This window comes from Schistocerca serialis, chromosome 7 (genome assembly GCF_023864345.2).
Source record: "Schistocerca serialis cubense isolate TAMUIC-IGC-003099 chromosome 7, iqSchSeri2.2, whole genome shotgun sequence".
NCBI classification, from domain to species: domain Eukaryota; kingdom Metazoa; phylum Arthropoda; class Insecta; order Orthoptera; family Acrididae; genus Schistocerca; species Schistocerca serialis.
The window spans coordinates 271454041-271475941 of NC_064644.1; the positions used below are offsets into that span (position 1 = coordinate 271454041).

Consider the following 21901-nt stretch of genomic DNA (forward strand, 5'->3'; position numbering starts at 1 on the left):
CACCAAGAACAATGATTGAAAATGAAAATGGTCATTATGTTATTTTAATAAATATATTGTTCATTGAGTTTATGTAAATAACAATTACAGACAGTGTGGCATTAATTTGGAGCACATTTGCTCTGCTGCCTTAAATAACAATAAACAACAAACTGTTTCTATAAACTGAAACCAGATGATACTTTATGATTCATTGTTTTAATTGTATTGTTTTATTTATTTGTGTTAGGAACGTCATTATTGGTGTTGCACTGTTTCGTCGTTCTGGAGCAAGAAGACGTCTTTCAGAGGACGCTGTTTCATTTGCTGATGCCATGGATGGTTTGTCTCACACTTCTGTAGACAGTGGAAACTCTCATGAATATGCACAGGTTCCTCCATCATCTGATTTATCTGAAGTAAAGAGCAAACACATTGGTGGTAAGTCCCAATGCTAAAATATTATAAAAATATAGTATTTCTCTACTTTTGGTGCTGGTGTAGTTTAGAGATTATCTGACGAATGGTATCTGGCTTACATGCTTTTATGGCTATGAATCCTGTACAGTTCATTTCATTTCCAATTTAATTGACGTGAATTGCAGATTGCTAGTGATACCACACCAGATTAGCTGCATGACACACAAACTATCTTCCTGATACAGCTTATTTGGGGTGGGCCAGAGGTGGTTTAGATAGTTTCTTCCTTTTCTTTTCTTTTTTTTATTTTGATTAAAAAATAGAAAATGAGATAAGTGAGTCTTGAGATTTTAGAAGCAGATATTTCGTTCCTCTCCTCAGTTCCTTTCTCTTGACCAGTTATCTGCCTCTGATTGCTTTCCTTCGTAATTTTCACTTTTTAGTGTTTGTCAGTACTTCCCTTAATGTCCTTATTGTCAGAATATGTGGAGCAGTTAAAGAAACCTTTGTGAAATTTGCCATACCCAACATATTGTTATAATTCACTGTTTACATTTTGCTTCTTTGTTTGCAGTTGTTTTGTAGTATAAGTGATAGATGAATATTAATATCTACTTCAGAAAAATAAAGTAAAGTTATTAAGAGTGTTAGTTATAAGTGGGTACTGAATAAAATTTGTTACTTTCTTCTGTTTTATTTGTCCTGTTTGTAATTACTCTGAGAATCAACACCGAACACCTCGTCGTATTCACCATGATTTTGTCTTGCATAAGATTCTGCCGGCCACATTTGTTATGCTATATTTTTAGCAGTACTTGGCAGTGACGATTATTAGGAAGGCATGTGATGGGACTTTTCAAGTATTGGCAGGAACTTCAGACTACATAGCAACAAGGTTGACCCACGTTTGCTTTCAGGTCTTATATCCTTTCTTGGTTATTAAACGAACATCTTTTGCTGACTATACCTTCTGGGCAGCAAATAGTATTCTGTTGCTCACTACGTGTGCAAATTTGTTTTTATGCCAACTTCTGAAGAGGTTAGAAACAAAACTTGCAAAGTGTGTGTTACCTGTTAACAATTTACCTTTTTACCAAATATTTTGTTTTGAATTTTCGTGTATATATATTGCTAAGGTACAAAGCTTTCTTTTCTCAATACTTTTAGGGACCATCCTGATCGGTGCACAGTGTGTCCCTCACACTCCACCTGCCCCACCCTATACTGATATTGTACTGATGGTCTATTTGTATTAATAGATACATTTCATAACAGCTTTAATAAAACTGTCAGCTGTGGAATAAACTATGGGAGGGAGCCCAGTGTATGCAAGTGTTACGTTGGGTGTATTGTGTAACTTGGGTTTTAATCAGTGTAATCCCAATTTGTGGAAGCTCTCCTCCCTCCTCTCCCCCTCCCCCTCCCCCTCCCCCCATTTCATCTCTCCATTAGTACTTCCATACATCACTTGTCACTCATTCCCATGCTATTCCATAAAGAAAAGATACTTAACAATTCCGGCCATTTGAATTCCCCCCCGCCCCCTCCCCTTTTTCAATACTAGCTTTTCTTAATTATGTAGTTGGAAACATTCCCTGCAACTGTCCTTCATTCTCGCATCCCTGGCCTCAAATCTCCACTGCTCGTTGCTCTCAATGTAGCTTCCTTTCTCCATGCCCCAACCTTTCTCCCACCCCTCTTCCATCCTCCTGCCTTCACATCAGCCTTTCAGTCCCTCTGCTATTTTTCTACCCCAACTTAGGTCACCCATCATAACCTTTCCACATACTTTTCTTCTTATCTGAGTCCTCTACCTTCCAGTCTCCCTTTTTCATTCAGTATGATTACTGCTGCATATCTTACATGTCCCTCCATTTACCTACATGTTCCGACCCATTGCACGGTCTCTTCTAACCCCATCCTTTCTATTCCACTCTCCTCATGCAAAATCACTTTTTGCCCTAGTCACGTAGTAGAAGTCAGTATTTACTCTCCCCCCGCCCCCCCCCCCCCCCCAAGAGAATAAGGGGATCTTATGATTTTATTGCCAATGTCCTTATGTATGAATGGTAGCAGGTATTGCAAGACTTGCCATTCATTGACAAGGAATACTGGACTTATGCTTCTAACTTAAAGAAAATGTTATGGTTTGTGCATTTATTGTCAACAATAGGTTACTCTAAGTGTTGCATTTTTGCTACCCCTACCTGCTGTTTCCTTAATTTTGACTTCTTTGATTCATCATGTCCAATGACTGATCTCACACATCTGTCCGGAGTAGTGAGCAGTGTGCTTAATCTACAAAGCAAGGTAGATGCCAGGAAAAATCATGTTTTTAAATTAATTTGTACCAGCCTGGATGTTTCAAGTTATTTGAAGTCCAGAATAATACTACCTTCTTTTGGATACTACAGAAATGCTAAGCATCCATATACTCGTATATATTGTTTAAGAATAGTGTTATTGCTAGAAGTAGACATATCTGTCATTTACAAAATGTGTGGAGAGGATAAGATATAGTTTACGTCATACTTCTTGCAAGTGCCCTTCATACCCATTGAGGTGGTCCCATACTTTAGAATGGATTTAATGAACAGAATTTTTTTTAAAGTGCGCAAAGAGTAGGAAAGCTGGCCATTAGGTACAGCCAGGAAATTCAACTATCAGGATTAGCAACAAAACCATGTAAAACAGAACTTGAGATTCCTAACTATGATGCCATCACTTCTTTTCAGTTATGCTGTCTGTTCCTAATTGGGAATGATCTTGACTTGACTGTAAGGCATCAGACAGAAACAACAGCAGTAGCCTGTGGTAGTTACTTGAAATGCGATTCTGTAATATGTATCTTACATTAATACAGTGCATTCAAGCTCCTACTCTTACGAAATTTGTATTGAAAAACAGTTTGTGGAGGGATATAATGGAACCGGATAGATAAAAAATATACTGAGTCTTTATTTCTCATCCTGGTAAGTCTCTCCTGACCTGGGATTCTGGATGACTTTTCCGAACTTTCCACAATACCTAAAACTCACCATTAATTTTCCTTCACCCCTCTTCCTTCCCCTTCTACCCTTCCTCCAGAAGAAGGAACTGCTAGCTCCGAAAACTTGCAAATTTCTATGCCTCTGTATGTATTTTCTTGCAACTGTTTGGTGAGTAGATCTTTTATCTCTACAATTACATTATATTTTCAAAAACTGATTATTTTTGTTGAAATGTGGGGAGAGAGGAAGAAACAAATTACTAAATACACTGTAATCTGCATTCCAATGTTGAGATGACTGGGGTGGGAAGGAATACCATAGGAAGGAGACACTATTATTAATAACACTGCCTACTGCTAGACACACTTGCACACGTTATCAGTATACACCATACACCATACACCATGAAATAGTAATTGTGCAAAAGAAACACAGTAAGTTAATGTAAGATGTTAATGATCTACACTCTACAGAAGGTGCAATGTACACTGTGGTGGCTGGTGATTTGTGGAACAGAATGAAAAACATTTAGAATCGTTAATAATGTTATTGATATTGGCGCTTTCCTGATAGCTATATCATAGTAAACAGAAGTTAAACAAAAAGAGCCGCTAAATTGTAAGTATTGGTCACTAAATGATTCAATTTGAACACACAAAACTAATAAGAATATCTTCACTGTGATTAGCTTCAGCATAATGTAAATGGTTGTATGTAACAGTCAGAGTTGCTGAAGTATTTAAACCCACATCATATACACATTAACAGGAAGGTGGTTTTTGGCATAAACCCAATTCTAAATATTGTCATTTACCTTATACCATCATTAGTGTGACAGACTGTGAAATGTGAACATATTTTAGAAAATAGAACAGAAAGAGTAGTGAGATTCGTTCACAGACTGAAGAATAAAAACCTGTAACAATGATGGCACTTTTTACACAAATGATTATTGATATGATTCACACATGCAAGAGAAGAGTTTGGCTTTACAAATCAAAAAGCACCTGACTGCACGTAATAATATCTTGTGAATGCTTTCAATGTTCAACACTTCACTTGTTATAAAAGTTCTGAAGTCCAGTATCTCATTATTTTGCAGTCTGACACATATATATGCTGCTTAAATCTACCCACTGCAGCAACTTCAAAAGATATTATTATTCAGTGTTTGTGATTCCATTTAAGTCATTGCCTCCCTTGTGCTGTTAACAATTAACAATACCAAGCTGACAAATGGTGTCCATTTCATCATTATAGAAGTTGGCTGTTAAATAATTGTAGGACCCTTGGTCGCCATTATACATGATGATGACATAATTCTGGAGCACTTTTGGCTGTACAAAAGTAATATCTTGACATAACTGTATACCAGAGGCTTCCTCTAGGAAATATTTCCATTATTTCTTACCATGCACTCTTACAGAGAGCTCCACCAATAAAAAGGCACCAATTAAAAAGGTGTGCCAACAGGATGTTGCTTGTCTTTGAGGGTTCTCCTAATCTTATACATATTTGGTCTATATACTGCCTCTATCCACCTGCCAGTGCTACTCTCTCTCTCTCTCTCTCTCTCTCTCTCTCTCTCTCTCTCTCTCTCTCAGTAAAACACTGCCATGGTTTGAGAGGATCTTGTATTTTTAGTGTTCTGAGTGAATTCATTGAAAATTTCGTAAGGCAGGCAATCCATAGTATGCCTGGTCACTGTTGTGATCATAAGTGTCACACCAAACTAAAAAAAAAATAGAAAATTATGTGATAGTGGAACACTGCTGTACAAAAGGACATAAAAATCTCCTCTGAAAATACAGAGATCCTATGTTGTGCCTTATTGTGCTGGGACTCTGTAATAAAAGAAGTGGTAGAAATCTGGATGTATTATTCCACCCTATTCAATATACAACGAAATTAAATACTAAACAAATAAAGTACATTCTAAGTATAAATATTCATCATTTTTGAACAACTTAACCCTTTCACAGCTATGCCTGTGTGCATGTGGATGGTAGTTGCTGCATGTCTCAGGTGCTGCACGCAAAAGAATACAGGTTTACTTTTCAATTTCACACACCACACTTGTTTTAAATCATTCTTATGTTGCTTTTTCCTGATAAGTACTGTTCTTTGTTCGGTCTGGTTGCATCACTTTAATCTCATAAAAATTCCACTGTTGTACTGTGAAATTCATTATTGCTTTCCCAATGGGGTGTTTCCTGTGCAGCGTTTCCTGCCCACACTTCCCCACGTACTTTCTTAGTTAAAAAATAATTTATTCACCCTTCAGCCACGATAACTGCAGCCCATCTGTCCTGGCCGGGAATTGTGTTAAGATTATGGCCAGGTGGGCAGGGCCTCTCACCTGATATTGCCGGCTTGACCTATCTGACCTGTGGAAATTCTATGTAATTGTTTTTGTAAAACTGTAGGAAGTAATACATACGAGTTACATTTCCTTTGTATGACTTTACAAAAAGAAAAGAAAGAGGAAAAAAGAATCGACTATGAGAAAGTCTGTTTCTGCCACCGTGCACATGTCTTGTACCTGCTTTCCTGGCATTGCAGCGAAAGGGATATTTTTCATAATTACAAACAAAATACTTTTTACTTATCTTCCTCTATCGCTTCGCTTTCTGCTCATTTCTTTGGCAAAGCTTGGATTAGTTATGTGATGAATGAAACACATTTCTTTGCCATTCTAATTATTTATTAACATCAGATTGACTGTTCACAACACAGCTTCTGGAGAGAAGTGAGACAAATGAAAGACATCTTCAAATGAGTGGCATTGCATCTTTCAAGCCATGTTTCTTTACAGGTCAAAAGCTACACACAGACAATCTGAACCTGTGTGCAATGTCCATATTTAAAATCTCACATTTCTCATGAGAATTTTCGCAAGGCAAACTTTTTTAGTTACAACAATTTTATAATCAACACATTAATTTTTGTGAAACTGTATGTTTAAAAAAACCATAGAGTTATAGTTACAGAAATATAGTAACTTTTGGAAAAAGAAAATTATTCTTTCAAAAGTGAAGTAAAGAAGGTTTCAATTTAGGTATGTCAAGGTTAATACAAATGACATTCCTCTTGTACAAATTTTAGGCCATACATGGTTTGTAGGTATTGTAATTTTATCAAATTTCTGTAAATAAAATGGCTTTAATGAAACTAGCTACACTATTACGATTAGAAAACTGATAACTAAATTCTGAATAATGAAATGTAATGCGAAACATTTTGAATAAAATGAAAGGTAAATACACAGGAAAAATTTAAGACCACAAAAGAACAAAGACAGCAACTGGATGAAGAGGAGAAAGAAGATTTACACAGAAACATAGAAGCGGTCACAGATGCAATTATTAAAGAGGGGATTAAAGTTTTGCAGTCACATTTACAGAATGAATACCAATAAGCTAATGAAGAAAATTTTTAATTTCATTTCCAAATTAAGACACACCATGAGATGGCTGGAAGAGACAAGAAGGCATTTGAGAAAACTTAATGTCACAGAAAACACCTTAAATGACAGGGAACATTTCAAGCTAATGATCATACAGCCAAATTTCATATGCACAACAAGAGCCAAAATGTAAGAAGGTGATGTCAGATAAACAGAGGCAGGCCACCAGCCAGTGCATAAGTAGTTCTGGGAAGATAAGAAGAAAAAGATTTTGCCGAAATCTTGGGTTCTAAGCAGTCTAAAATTGCCTCCCTGCCCGCAGTACACACACACACACACACACACACACACACACACACACACACACACCACACTATTTCTGGAACGTATTGATTACATGTTACTTATAAAATAGCAGAAAATAAATATATAATTTTATTCATTATTTGGGTCATTAGTTCCCCTTTTTATTTTTGACTATTACCTATATTTTAAATAAATGATACGATGCCAAACCATCATTACTATATGTTCAACATACATGTTGAACTAGTTATGGCACTGCTTGTTAAAATAATTATTTACATGTGATTACATTTACTGTGTAGTTCAGATACGAGTTAGTATTGAGAATGCCTTATAAACACTGATATAGACTACTACAAAAATCAAAATTTTCCTACCCATTGTTTAAAAGTTCATAGTGCGTCAGCAAATCTAACAGAGGTAGTGTCTATAATCTTACTGGAGTGTGGGACAGGTTGTTAGAAATGGGGCCTTCACAAAGGATCATAAGTAAAAACTTGATTTCAAGGGGAAGTGGTGAGACTGCAAGCAGTCCACAGTTTTCTCCTTACCCTGCAAAGCTGCCCTGTTGGATAACAAAGGCTGCACTCGCAACCTTGTCCATTTGCACACGCAAATCTCATTCTTGGTGCTGTCATTCTGTCAATAATAAGCTAAGCCATTATTTTATAAAACACACACACACACACACACACACACACACACACACACACACACACAGGTCTTGTCCTGGTAGTCAATAAGTTGCTGATGAAAATATAGTGCATATCTTCCATAGCTTGAGTTTTATCGCCAGACATTATGTAGCTTGAACACTGAGAGAGTTTTGTAACAGAGTTTGTCTCCGTAAGGAAATTCTTACCTCAGTAGTATTCACGTGATGTATGCTGCAAGGTTTCCTGTGTGAGATGATGAACACATCCAGATGCTATGGCACATACTCCCAGAAGAAATTTTTCTGCTGCTCTTGGAGTTGCTGATTCTACAATTATTAGTGATTTACCTGTGCTCTTAACTGACACAAATTGATTTGATGATAGCAGACCATTCAATATTGCGGATTTCGATACTCACATCTTACAGACTTTTGAGACTTGTTTTATGTATGCATGAAAGTTCCGTTCTTTCACACAAGTCACAATTTTGTAATGAACAAACATGATTATGCTATAGTAGGTTCACTGATTTATTTGTCAAATTACCTGCTGAAGAGTTTGTGTTCATGTAGACGTGCATTACTGTCTGACCAGGTCAAACACTAGGTGCCCACTGGCAGTTCTCTGTAGGTAGTGTCACAGTGCTGCAGGTAAATTGTTGGAATGATGTTGCTGGTTCTAGTGTGTGGTTGTTCGGCTGGTGTAGAGACTATCTGCCCTGCCCCCCATTTTATTACATTGTGGTTATTTCCTGTTTATCATTTATTATTTTATTTTCCTCTCTTTCTTTTGTTCTTTTTATTCTTTAACTGAATTATTCTTTTCTCTTTTAATTGTGTTTTGCTTTGGTAATCCAAGTTTACTTCTCCCTCTGTCCTTTCTGTTATTTTGTACTGAAGCTTGCACCAACCTTCTTAATTTACTTTATTTTACATCCAGCTCACTCTGACATTTTTTGTTAATCATTGCCTCCCTTCCTCCCTACAAATAGTGGGTCATTGTTGGCAAACCCAAGTGCGCACGCGCGCGTGCGCACACACACACACACACACACACACACACACTCACACTATTGCTATTAGGACTCTCTCTTTCTTTCCTCAAATGCCTTTTATCTCCTTGTAGAACAACCACAGCGTAATTAAATTAGACATCCCACTGTGTATTGTGATTCTGTATGTGTCCTCAAAAGGCTTACGAAAATGTAATCTTGAAATATTTGTGGTAGCACTGTAGTTTTGGCAATAATCCTTGGTTGTATGAATGTGGCTGTTCTGTAGTTTTATGCAGTTTTATTTCATTTCATTTCTCTGCGCACTAGTTGTTGTAGTACTTTTCTTCTTCGTGCACTGCTGATTCAGTATTGTAGCTGGCTTCTTCTATTGCTTAGGCAACCAGACAGATACCGACACAGGATACAACAGCTCAAGTGTCAGTGTCAATGCACGTGAAGTTCAGCCTGCAGTGACTTCAGATACGCAAACAGAACTTGTTGGTGGTATGTGTAGTTGACTTTGGAAGCTTTTCTGAGTATGTAGCAATATAGTTAATTAACTTAGCATTGCTATTTCTGTTGTAAAATAAATTAACCCTAGTTATCAGTGTAAGTAAAATCATGTATAATTTGCTCTGGGTATAAATTTTTTGTCAGTCTGTTTTTGCTGCATTGTATGATATGTCATTACTTGGTCTCTTAATTATAAATTCTTCAGCATGCTTATATTCTTTCCTTTGATTCATTTTATTCATGTGTGATAAACTAATTTAACTGAGCCTGTGTGCATTATGCTAATTATTTACTAAGGACAAAATGGGAATGGGGTAGGGGGATAAATTTAAAACAAATTGTAACAACTAAGAATATTACTGTAATGTTCTAATTGTATGTTGTTTTGTATCTCCACATGACTGACTGATGTTTCAGTTCAGTACTAGGTAGATATTTTTACTTGCAGACTCATTCTCATAGGTGCTTATAATCTGTTCAGATATCTTTTTTATATAATACTTTGAAAATAAGTGAGATGGATATGGATATATATTTCTTGATTTTCTAAGAACTGATAGGGGAAGTGGTTATGTAGCTTCAGGAAAATTGTTTAAATTACATAAAAGCAATTGTGAAATGGGAATTCTAATTTAAGAATTTAGTAGAACATGCAGTTTAAAGCAGTTTTATTTACTCATACAGCTCAAGGTCTGACACAAGGCTTTCTTATTGTCAACATTCGGGCAATGTCTCTGTCAGGTGTCTTAACTATAACTTCTCATTTCTGTGACAGATGAGTAAATGTACAGTGTACTCATGCTTGTGTTGCTGTTGTTATGATGTCGACTGTGATGGTAGAAGAGAGAGGGTTCAGATGTAAGCTAGCATATATCCGATGCCTATCAAATAGCACCAAGACAGAAGCTTAGTGTTCACAACCCAAGGACATATCACCATCAATAGTGTTGCATAGTCTCATTTCTTGAGACACTGCAAAAAGGTTTGGAATTTGGGGTCTTTACCTGTATCAGAATAACAAAGTGACTGACAATTGAACATGATAAAATCAAATCAACAGTCACATCAGTGGCTGTAATTGTTGTCGCAGAGTAATATGACAATAGCGAACAAAACAGACGGCACAATCAAACTTTGTTCGCTGGTTATTTGTTGCAGTGGTAGCTCCTTTGTGAACCATTGTCATTCACTTTGTTATTGTGATCTGTTTATAATACAGGTCTTTGGCACAAGATCTGGTGATTTTCTAGCAACTCCTTTCCTACCAATGCTGCCCAGATATTGGCAGTGAAAATTTTTTCAGCATTTCAAATTAAAGCAGTTACTTTTGAGTCTTGTGCCACCTCACTGGTGTGCATTAGCTGCTTCAGTTTTAGGAGCAGTTACATATTACAGTCCTCACTTAAGATAGTTATATTGGAGTAGGAATTAAAGTTAGGGAGAAGAAATGCAAACTTTGAAATTTGCCAGTGACATTGTAATACTGGCAAAAACAGCAAATGACTTGAAAGAGCTGTTAAATGAAATGGAGAGTGTCTTGAAAGGAGGATGTAAGATAAACATCAACAAAAGCAAAACAAGGATAATGGAATGTAGTCATATTAAATCATATAATGCCGAGGGAATTAATTAGGAAAAGAGACACTTAAAGTAGATGAGTTTTGCTATATGGGATACAAAATAACTGAGGACAGCCAAAGTAGAAAGGATATAAAATGTAGACTGACAACGGCAAGAAAAGCATTTTCGAAGAAGATAAATTTTTAACACTGAATATAGATTTAAGTGTTGAGAATTCCATAAGCTTTTGAAATGTAACACTACAAAAGAATGCTGAAGATTAGCGTGGTAGATTGCATAACTAATGAGGAGGTATGAATAGAAATAGGGAGAAAAGAAATTTGTGGCACAGCTTGACTAAAAGAAGGGATTGGTTGATAGGACACATTGACACATTGTCCAAGGATCACCAATTTAGTATTTCAGGTAAGTGTGGCAGGTTAAAAACCGTAAAGCAAGACCAACAGACAAATACAGTGAGCAGATTAAGAAGGATGGAGGTTACAGTAGGGTCACTCTGTGTCAGCTCTCCTAGGCTTCCCTGCTCAACTATCACAGATTTTGACAAAAGTTTATGGAACATTGGTAAATTTTAACATTTGTCGAAGCGATGGTCACCTTGTACAACTGGACACTTTCTCTTAAGAATAATAATAAAGAGAATTTTACAGGATAAGTTCAAACTTGAATATTTTGTTAAAACACAAAAAAATGTGGTATTTTCAACCTGATTTTGCAAACAACTGTGTTCTATGAAACTTTTCAAACTGTCTTCATTAGAAAGACCATGGATTTAACCACCTAAAAAAGTATGTTTGATTATCCAAAGTGAGCTAACAGTGCTAGATAATTTGAATCAAACTTGTTCAGGAAAAACACGGCATGAAAAAATGTAAAGTTTGGCTTCTCACACCCGTTAGAGTAAACGTATGCTGAACATAAAACTTAATATGCCGTAGCCTGGTAGTACAAGGATGTTGAATACAAAATTTCACTCACCTGCTATTTTGCAAGAAGCTACAAATGCATCAAAAAGATGACAGTTTTTATGAAAAGGGGAAAATAGGGTATATTCAATACTTCTTTTTCATATTCCATTTTCTGTTATTACTTCAAAACCAGTCGCATCCGAAACAAAGTGTTTTAAACCCCACAAAACAGTGGGTTTAATTTCCACCATGGGCCAACAATGCTACATAAATTGAGGCAAAATAGTCCTACAAATCACTCTGCAAATGAAAACTTTGGGTTCTTGTACCTTGTTGATTAAAGACATTATAAACATGAAACTTTTCAGACAACAACTTAGTGACATAAGGTTTTCCCAGATAAAATGCCATTCATGTACTGGTTTCTAAATTTCTCAAAATCAGTTAAAACTTAATTTTTGTAAAAATTATAAAAATAGATCACATTCAGTGTGCTTTCTGTGAATCTATTTTATGTAATTGATCTGAAGCTAACCACAGTTGGACAAAGCATGTTTTCAAGCATTCAGAAAATTGCGTCTAATTTTCCGCTTTTCGCTAACATAGCAGAAAATTATGGCAAATCGTAGTAAATGGACCGCAGAAACATCCTACATTGCAGCGACCTGTTGTCCATGTTTTGTTGCTTGTGGTTTTTATTTTTAAAGTGATGAGTAATATATTTCTATATTGCATTGCTCCATGGTGACATTGTCACTAATGGCTGCAGAACATGACCAAGCAACCCCTTTCCAACAGGGTCATGCCTGATAGCCATCCAAAATACCTTATCTGTGATCCTCAAATCTGTAGAAGTATCTCACATATGCGGCAAGCAAAAAGTAATATAAATTTTTATTTTAAATTTATCAACTTTGCGGTTTTCATTTAATTCGAAATTTTTGAACCATTTTCTGCTGTTCTTTTTCTGGAAATTGATACTGTCAGCCAGATGATGATATTGTAGGAACAGAACGTGTGAAAACGAGATGTTGTTGTGTTACCCAACAAGCATCTTGTTTCTAGTGCCAATAAAATGAATGAGCTGGGCATAAATTTTATCAGTGCATCATTTCGTTCAGTTGATCTCAGTAATGTTGCACTGTTCAGAAGTTTAAAATCAAAATTGATATTGTTGTTTGCTTGGCACATACAAGAGATACTCCTACATATTTTAGAATTGGAGATAAGGTATTTATCAAGTGACTTTATAAGCAGACAGGCTGTACCACAGCAGGGCTTTAGAACCTAAGTTAAGAAATGAAATTGGAGGCTTGGGAACTTGAATGAAGAAACCCACCTAAGGCCGGTATTACACAGCTGTCAGACTTGACCCCTATTGCAATGGGGTTGCTGGTTCATGTTCTGCAGCCATTCCTGACAGTTTCACCATGGATCAATGCAATGCAGTGAGATATTGCTTCCCAACTTAAAAATAAAAACCACATGCAACAAAACATGGACAACAGGTGGCCGCAGTGTAGCCTGTTGGTGTGGTACATTCCATCACATTTGCCATCATTTCCATGTTTGTTAGTGGACATTGGAAAATCACATGTGATTTCCAACTGTGGTTAGTTTGAATTCAGTTTTATAAAACAGATTTACTAAAAGCAAATTGAATATGATCTATTTTTGGAATTTTTACAAAAATCAAGTTTTAACTGATTTTGTGGAAATTTAGAAAGCAGTAAGTGAATGACATTTTATCTGGGAAAACATTATGTTACTAAGTTGTCTCCAAAGTTTCATGTTTGTAATCAACAAGATATAGAAACTTTATTTGCAGAGTGATTTTTCCAACCAGTTTGCCTCAGTTTACTAAGCATTGTTAACCCATGTTCGAAATTAAATCAACTGTTTTGTGGGGGGGCTGAAAATACATTATTTTGGATGAGACTGGTTTTGAAATTGTAATAGAAAATGGAATTTGAAAAACAAGTATCGGATATTCACTGTTTCTACCTTTTCATAAAAATTGTCATATTTTTGATGAGTTTGTAGAATATTAAAAAATAGATGAATAAAATTTTGTGCTCCACATCCTTGTGCTACAGAGCTGTTGTGTATTAATTATCATGTTCAATGTGCATTTACTGTACAAGATATAAGAATCCAAAATTTACATTGTTTTCATGCTGCAGTTTTCGTGGACAACTTTGATTCAAATTATCTAGCATAGTTAATGTGCATTGGATAATCAAATACACTTTTTAGGTGGTTAAAACAATGGTCTTCCTAATGAGCCCAGTTTGAAAAGTTTTATGGAACACAGTGGTTTACAAAATCGGGTTGAAAATACCACATTTTTTGTTCTTACAAAATATTCAAGTTTGCACGGATTTTATTCAGTATGGCAAAGTGTTACATAAATGAAGCTTTATCTTTGAGACCCTTGTGGTGTTAGGTTACTACACACCAAGTTTCACCTATAATCTTTGACATGTAATCAGCAAAACGTTTAAATTTTTGATGACTTTGTCTAAATTTTTCTGAGTGTATATGTCTGGTAAAATTCTTTTCATTATTATTATTATTATTATTATTTTTATTATTAAGAAAATGTGTCTAGTTGTACAAGGTGTTCAAATTTGATTTCTTTCAACAACATATTGCGTGAAACATAACAGCTCAAATTCACCAGAAATTCATGCTCGCTCTGTGTAAAGTCATGCACAGAGTCAAACAAGTGACTATATCTTGGCCAGTATTGCTTTGACACATGTTAAACTTTACCAATATTCATCAGACACATGTGCAAATGTTGACATATAATTTCGTCGAAATCCATGATGATCGAGTGGGGAAAATGTTCAAAGTTAGGCTATTTGACATGGAATGATCCAGTAGTTATTCGGAGATGAGTCTTGCATAGGACAGAGTAGCATCAAGAGGTGCATAAAACCAGTCTTTGGACTGAAGACCACTACCACAAACAAATACCCTTCATATCTTTTGTCATGTGATGTTGGAATGTAAATGCAGGAGAAAGAAAAGTGTTGTATACCAAACTGTTGCTATTATACTCTACATATTTTATACAATCAGGAATTCACAGCAGATATGCAAGTTTGAATGTGAATAGAGCAGTCGGGAAGTGAAGGGGACAGAAATTACTGCATCAATAATTTTAGCTAGTAGCAAGTAGAAGACTAAATAAAACTGTGCTTAAGCATGAATTCCTTGTATCTCTTTTTTTATTACATATTTGTAATTGTAATAAATAGACAAGTGTTCAGAAGATACACTGTTGAAGTTGTGGCATGTATATTGCTTACAGATGTTAAATGTGCGAGCAAGGCAAACCCTTCTGACTCAGGCTTCGCACAATTTGACCGCTTCCGCTCACGTCACGGCAGCATTGTGAGACCCTCAGGCACTTCCTTGCTTACACCAGTGCGTCCCCTGCATCAACAGCCATGTAAGTTATAATATGTGGCATTTCAACCAGCCACTATAATTGAAAGTAGTTGTTGTAATTGAAAATTGGCAAGAAAGTTGAGTTTCCATTAGTGTATATTCACTATACAACATTTTAAATTGTGGCAATTTTAAATGTGTCTTGTGTGAAATCTGATATACTTTTTGCCATTTCAGAAAAGTCATTGTAAAAAACGAAAACATGGACCACAGTATGGTCAGATTGACAAATTTTCCCTATTCTTGCAAAAGTTAAAAATGTTTATTATATGCCTTGTAATCCACATGAAACAAAATTTCTCCTAATCGTAAAAACAAGTGAAAATAAACTCTATAACACTTAAGTTATAGGAGTAGATGAGAATGATACTTGGTAAGGGGAAGCTGGGGAAAGTATTTAATCAAAGGTACTTTTAGCTTGTCACAAATATAGAAGTGCAGAAATGCACTGACAGGCCAAAATATGTTGGACACCTGCTTAATAACTTGTTGGCCAACCTTTGAAACGTGATACAGCAGCAATTCTGTGAGATGCAAATTCAGTATGTCTTTGACAGGTTTCTGGAGATATGTGGCAACCGATATCTATGCACAGGTAACAGGATTCCCATAAATTATGGGCTGGTGGCTTGGGGGTGTGGGAAAGGGGCCCAGTGGTTTCCCAAACGTGTTCCATGGGTTCACATCAGGCGAATTTGGTGACCAAGATATCAACATCAGTTCCTCAAGCCACAGTAGCATAGTTCTAGCCTTGTGGCATGGACACTCATGTATATTACTAAAGGTTTATATGTGTTGAGGTAGAGTAACTCGTGGTGCTCAAATTACCCAGACTACAGTCATCCAGGATTTGAGAATGAGAGCACTTATTGACTTACAACGAACTTTAAATATAATTTCATATATTTTACAAACTTTTACTCTGTGATACCCCCCCCCCCCCCTCACACACACACACAAAATAATGAAAGGAAAAAAAAACGCTTGTTGCTCACTACATTTCGTGCAGTAAAACTTCAGTGTCAGGCATGACATTTTAATTTATTACTTCTTTACTACTTACTCTATTGACAGCACATTTTGCAGGCAGTATCCATGTATACCACTGAATGTATGCTACATAGTTCAGGAGGTAAAATATTTTACACGAGATAGTTTTGATAAGTCGGTAAATTTCCATTAAAGAACAGAACATTTTTGATGCATCTTCATGGTTGGTAAGGTTGATTATTCCAAGGATTTATGAAGAATTCGGACAATATACAATGTACAGTTCGTTGTTGATGGCTGTCTGAATTGATGAATTGTCAACTGTGATTGACAATGGAGAAAACAGAGTTTCGTGCTGTTATTAAACATTTTCATTTGAAGGGTTGGACCGCCACACAAATCAAAACAGGCTACGATGAATTTCATGCGGGCTCTGCACCATCATTGAAGACCATTTACTTTTGGATTAATGAATTTAAACTTGGTCGGACAAGCACTGAAAACGAAGGGCACTCCGGCCCTTGAGTTGACGTCATCACGAAACCATTGACAAAAGCCATGATATGGTAGTGGAAGATCGCTGAATTGAAGTTCAGGGTATTGCTGAGACTGTAGGCATCTCAACTGAGCAGTACATAATATGCTGCATGGAGAATTGGATATGAAGAAGCTGTATGCGAGGTGGGTGCCACAATTGCTCAAGGCCAACTAAAAGCATATCCGAAACAACATTTCATTACGGTGTCTGGCAATGTTAAATTGCAATCAGCAAGACTTTTTGCACAGATTTGTGACTGCTGATGAGACCTGGATCTATCATTGCCCACCAGATTCAAAATGACAGTCAAAACAATGGACAAAGGTGGGTGAAAGTGCACCAAAAAAGGCAAAGACCATTCTGTCAGCTAGTAAGGTGATGGCTGTACTCTTTTTGGGATCCCCAAGGAATAATGCTCATCGATTACTTTAAAAAGGCAGATCCATAACTGGATCATTTGAAATTTGTGTTGGGTGAAAAAAGACCAAGGAGGGCACCCAGAAAAGTTCTCTTTCACCATGATAATGCACACTCCCACACATCAGCAATAACAATGGTGAAAGTGCACCCTATTAACCTGAATTAGCCCCAAGTGACGTCTTCTTGTTCCCTAACCAGAGGCTTTGACTCACTGGGAAGAAATTTACATCAAATGAGAAAGTGATAGTTGCAGTCAATGAGTGTTTTACAGAGTTTGACAGAAAATATTTTTCCAATGGGATGAAAAAGTTGGAGGATACATGGACAAAGTGTGTATCCCTCAATGGAGTCTATGCCGAGAAGTAAGACGAGCTGTTTACAAAATCTGATCTATCAAACCGGTCTCATACATAGGTGTTCGCCCCTTTTAAAGAATCATGGCCTGGAGGTTTACTGGATCTACTAGAAGGTGCCATCACTGTCAGAGGGTGTCCAATAATGTTCACCTGGTCCACAGCTTTCATGACGCCACATTTGATTGTTATCGCAGGTCCCATGGAAGTTAAGACGAATGAGTGCCCCCCCCCCCACCCCCCACCCCCCACCCCCCACCCTCCAGCATACCTCTGTCTCCACTGGCCTGCATCCACAGCATGCTGCTTGTTTCGAGCAGCTGTTCATCTGGATGATGGTGTAGACACAACTATTATTGTGATGTAATAATAATGTTATTCATATAAACAAGAAACACTTTAGTACTGATTCGAGGTCCCAGCTCGATGATCCCATGCCCACTATAGGCATAATTAACTTTTTTGTTGCATCAATGAAGTAGCATCATAAAGTAAATGAGACTTGAAAAAGGCTCTGTTATAAGAACACATAAGATGAACATGTGGGATAGAAGCAGGGGTGGGAAAAAATTATGATGAGGGGTCTGTATCAGTTGTGAAATGCCTTTGATATGGTTAATCTGTTGATCCAGGATCTTTTGTGGCGTTGAACCTAACGTACACTTCTAAAAATGTTTGACTACCAAAAATAACATACATAAGTGAAACACTGCAAAAATAAATTGAATACTTAAGTTAGAAAGTTGAATAATCAGAATGTGCATAAACAAATAATACCAAGTAAATGAATACTGGAGACTATTTTATAATAAAACTGTTTTCAAGAAAATGGAACTGGTAATAACCACAAAGAAGACACACATTTCATTCTTCAGACATATCACATAATAACTGTGAACTACTGTTTATTGGATACTCACATCGTTTGAGTATACAAAGCACAAATATAGAATGTACTGAATTCCGAATGCTATTCCATGAAAGTGCCAGTTCAGTCACTGATATTAAGCATGTTGGGATACAATCAGATGTATTATCAAAAAACATCAAAGACACTACATGCAATCTTCCAGAGTGTGTCACAAACGAAATCCTGGCAATGTGTAGTCTGTCAAAAATGACCCATAAGGCAAAGATACAGGGAATGGCCAAATAATGTGAACACCTGTACTTATTTGGGAATCATTTAGTAATAATAAGGGGTTGGACCTCCATTTGCCCGTAATACAGCTGCGACTCTTCTTGGAATACTGGTATATAATGATTGTATAGTCCTCAGTGGAATGTTGTGCCACTCTTTGATCAGAACCTCTTCTAACTCCTGTAGTGAAGAGGAAGGCGGAAATCAGCTCCGCAGTCTGCGCTTCAGTACCGCCCGAAAGGGCTCGATAATGTTCAAGTCTGGGGACTGTGTTGGCCAGGGAAGATGCTGCAGTTCAATTGCATGCTCCTCATACCACGATTGTACTTTCCTGGCTGTGTGAATTGTTGCATTATCGTCCTGAAATATGGCATCATTGTTGGGGAATAACATTTGAAACATGGGATGCACCTGATGACCCAAAATGTTCACATAATCATTGGATGTAACATGGCCTTTGAGAGTAATGATGGGACCAGCAGAATGCCATGATATGGCTGCCCACACCATCACACTTCCACCTCCACACTTAACTATTGGAATCAAGCAATCAGGATTGCAGGCTTCTTTTGGCGATCTCCAGGCATAAACCTGGCCCAGTGTTGGAAATAACGAAAACATTGACTCATCGGACCATATGACATGTTTCTTCTGATCAGCTGTCCAGGATTTATGCTCCTGACACCCTGTTTTACACTTCATTGTGTTGGTTGTCATCACTGATGGTTTCAGTATAGCAGCTCACTCTGCAGTCACTTTAGCCAATGTAGTTTTGTGTTGTTTTGACACAATTCATGTGAGCGTATGGCAATCTCTGTCATTTAGTTTTGATTTGTGCCCACTGTTACGTTCATACAATGATGTCCTTCCATGTTTTGTGTAGGCTGTCATGCTGTTCAAACAGTTGCTCTTGAAACATTCAGTAAGTTGGCTGTCTTGGTTACTTATGCTCCAGCTAATCGAGCCTCCACATTCTGCCCTCTTTGGAACTCTGTTAGATCTTTTCATTGCACGTCAACCTCAGGCTCTGAATGCAAATACAAAATGTGCTCTACTCGTAAACAACCTCTACTAATGCGCAATTGGTACTGAACATGCACAGTCCAGCATGACACGTGCCGTACCTGGATTGTTGACCGTCAAACACAACCACCCCATTACTACCACTGTTCACGTTATTCTGCATATCCCCTGTATATTTACAGCAAAATTGAACATCGTGAAGTGAAGCAGCTAGTTGTATCTCTGTTTTATTAATGGCAGTTTATTGCGAGGGGTGTGTTGCTTGATGTTGGGTTATGTTGCGGAGCGCTCTGTAGCTAAGCAAATTCCCACAGGCATTAGTTGTGTGTTATCATTAACTCCCGTAGGTATAGTAAATAACACACGTAACTGTGCCATAATTGTAATTCAAGTTTAGAATAAACACACATGCTTTCACAATGAAACTGTTGTATTAAATGTTTTTGATAGTCTTATTGGGTTAATTCTCTTCATTGTCTTTGATTATGTAACTTTCTACAATTTGCAAAATCAAGTCCAACCTACCACCCTATAAAGAAGTAATGCTGCAAATGTGCTGAGAACATTTAATACAACTGAGGTTAATTGGTTGAAATTTGGGATGCTAGAATGTGGAACCAGATAAATGTGTGCTCTATTGAAAGAAATGACAGTTATAAAATACTTTTTGTGCTAAAGTACATACATTGTTTTACACAGTTGAAAGCAGTGCTGGTCTATTGATGACTGGTTTGTACAATGGACCATCTTTGTCAGAAGAGGAGACAGACGTTTTTGACTCAGCTTTTGGAGGTGACTCCCCTACAGTAGGATCACAGAGGAGACGTGCTCGGAGTGGTAGTTGTTCTGAGTTTGTCTTCAATCTGCGACATCATGGTCAGCCTGCCAGCCCAAAGCCAAACCGAGCTTCTGAGACTGAGGCTTGGAAGCTTCTTAGCAGGTATTGTTGATACATTGCTCATTGCATTAATATGTTAGAAGTATACATAAGAAACAGTTCTTCTTATCAGTTGACACCAGAGCTGGGCAGTAAATCACACAAAAACATTACTATTCGAAACCAAGAAACCTTCTTTCAGTAAAACACTGACAATCGTCACAATAAACAATATGAATTCAACATTAAACAGTACTGTTACTCAGCATAGTCAGTCGAGGGAAACAACAGAAATTGCCTAAGAGTGAATTTAATAAAGAAATTATTATAGTACGACAATCGAGAATCTTACAATTTAAGAATAGTGAAGAGAGCAACAAATCTGAGACAAAATTTGGAATACCAACCATATGGAAAGGATACACTGCTACTCACCACACAGAGAAGGCACACAGTGAAAAAGAATGCTAAAAATATTTCAGCTTGTAGACAAAGCCCTTTTTCAGAAGTAGAAAACTCACCCGCATTCACACACACATGACCACTGTCTCCAGGCACTAATGCCCTACTGTCACCGGACTTTCCATTTTCTGGCAATATTTGAAGTAACTAATTAGCATAATATAGGGTCAGAACTGTTATGGGGACAAGTGCATGTTGCAGACCAAGTTCCCATTTGTAAAATTGTGAAGTACTGATGCTGGAGGAAGAATAATCTTTTCCAAATGGTATTATGCATCCTGTTTGACAGTTTTGTGATTATGTAGGAAGTTAAGTTTTGCAGCAGTGGCGATAATGAAGCTATTGATTTTAAATCCAGGTGTGTTGAGGAGAAACATTGTCTGATGATGGCAGTGTTGTAGAGTTTGCGAGGTGAAGTTATGATGTGCAAGAAATGTGTAGCACTCATTACGTAGTGGTCCCATTAGATATTTGCAGTACAGAAAAATTTCTGCTGTTTAAAGTGTTCTGAATTCTTGCCTTCGTGGTAGTAAAGTTTCGAGATTTCATAGCCATATAGCAGAGGCGGGACAACCATTGTCAAGTTGGCGAGATGTGTGACGACTGGATGGGTAAATGGAATTCTGTTTTGCATGTCTTTCTTGTTAGTGAAACATTCAGAGAGTGTGTTTCATTAGTAGGCAAAGTGACTGAGGAGTTTTGTTCAAAAAATTCTGAAACATTATCCACAAAATTTTTCTGTGCTTACCTTTTACTTATTGTGAATGCTATCCTTCGCAGTACTCTCCTCCACAATTGATACACCACCCCTCCCTCCCCCCTCCCTCCCTCCCCCCTCCCTCCCTCCCTCCCAATACCATTTCCACTTCCAGAAGCAGTCTTTGT

General features: G+C 37.1%; 1 protein-coding gene across 3 annotated transcripts in view; it reads left to right on the forward strand.

Moving 5' to 3' along the window:
- Positions 1 to 21901, forward strand: part of LOC126412139 (DENN domain-containing protein Crag) — a 302966-nt gene that overhangs the window by 124413 nt on the left and 156652 nt on the right. For 2 of the 3 annotated variants that reach the window (XM_050081588.1, XM_050081589.1), the window contains exons 17-20: positions 230 to 420; positions 9148 to 9255; positions 15073 to 15213; positions 20377 to 20617. In XM_050081588.1, the coding sequence (XP_049937545.1) occupies positions 230 to 420; positions 9148 to 9255; positions 15073 to 15213; positions 20377 to 20617 (681 nt within the window). The remainder of the gene's footprint in view (positions 1 to 229; positions 421 to 9147; positions 9256 to 15072; positions 15214 to 20376; positions 20618 to 21901) is intronic. The other variant, XM_050081590.1, reaches the window with a different exon arrangement.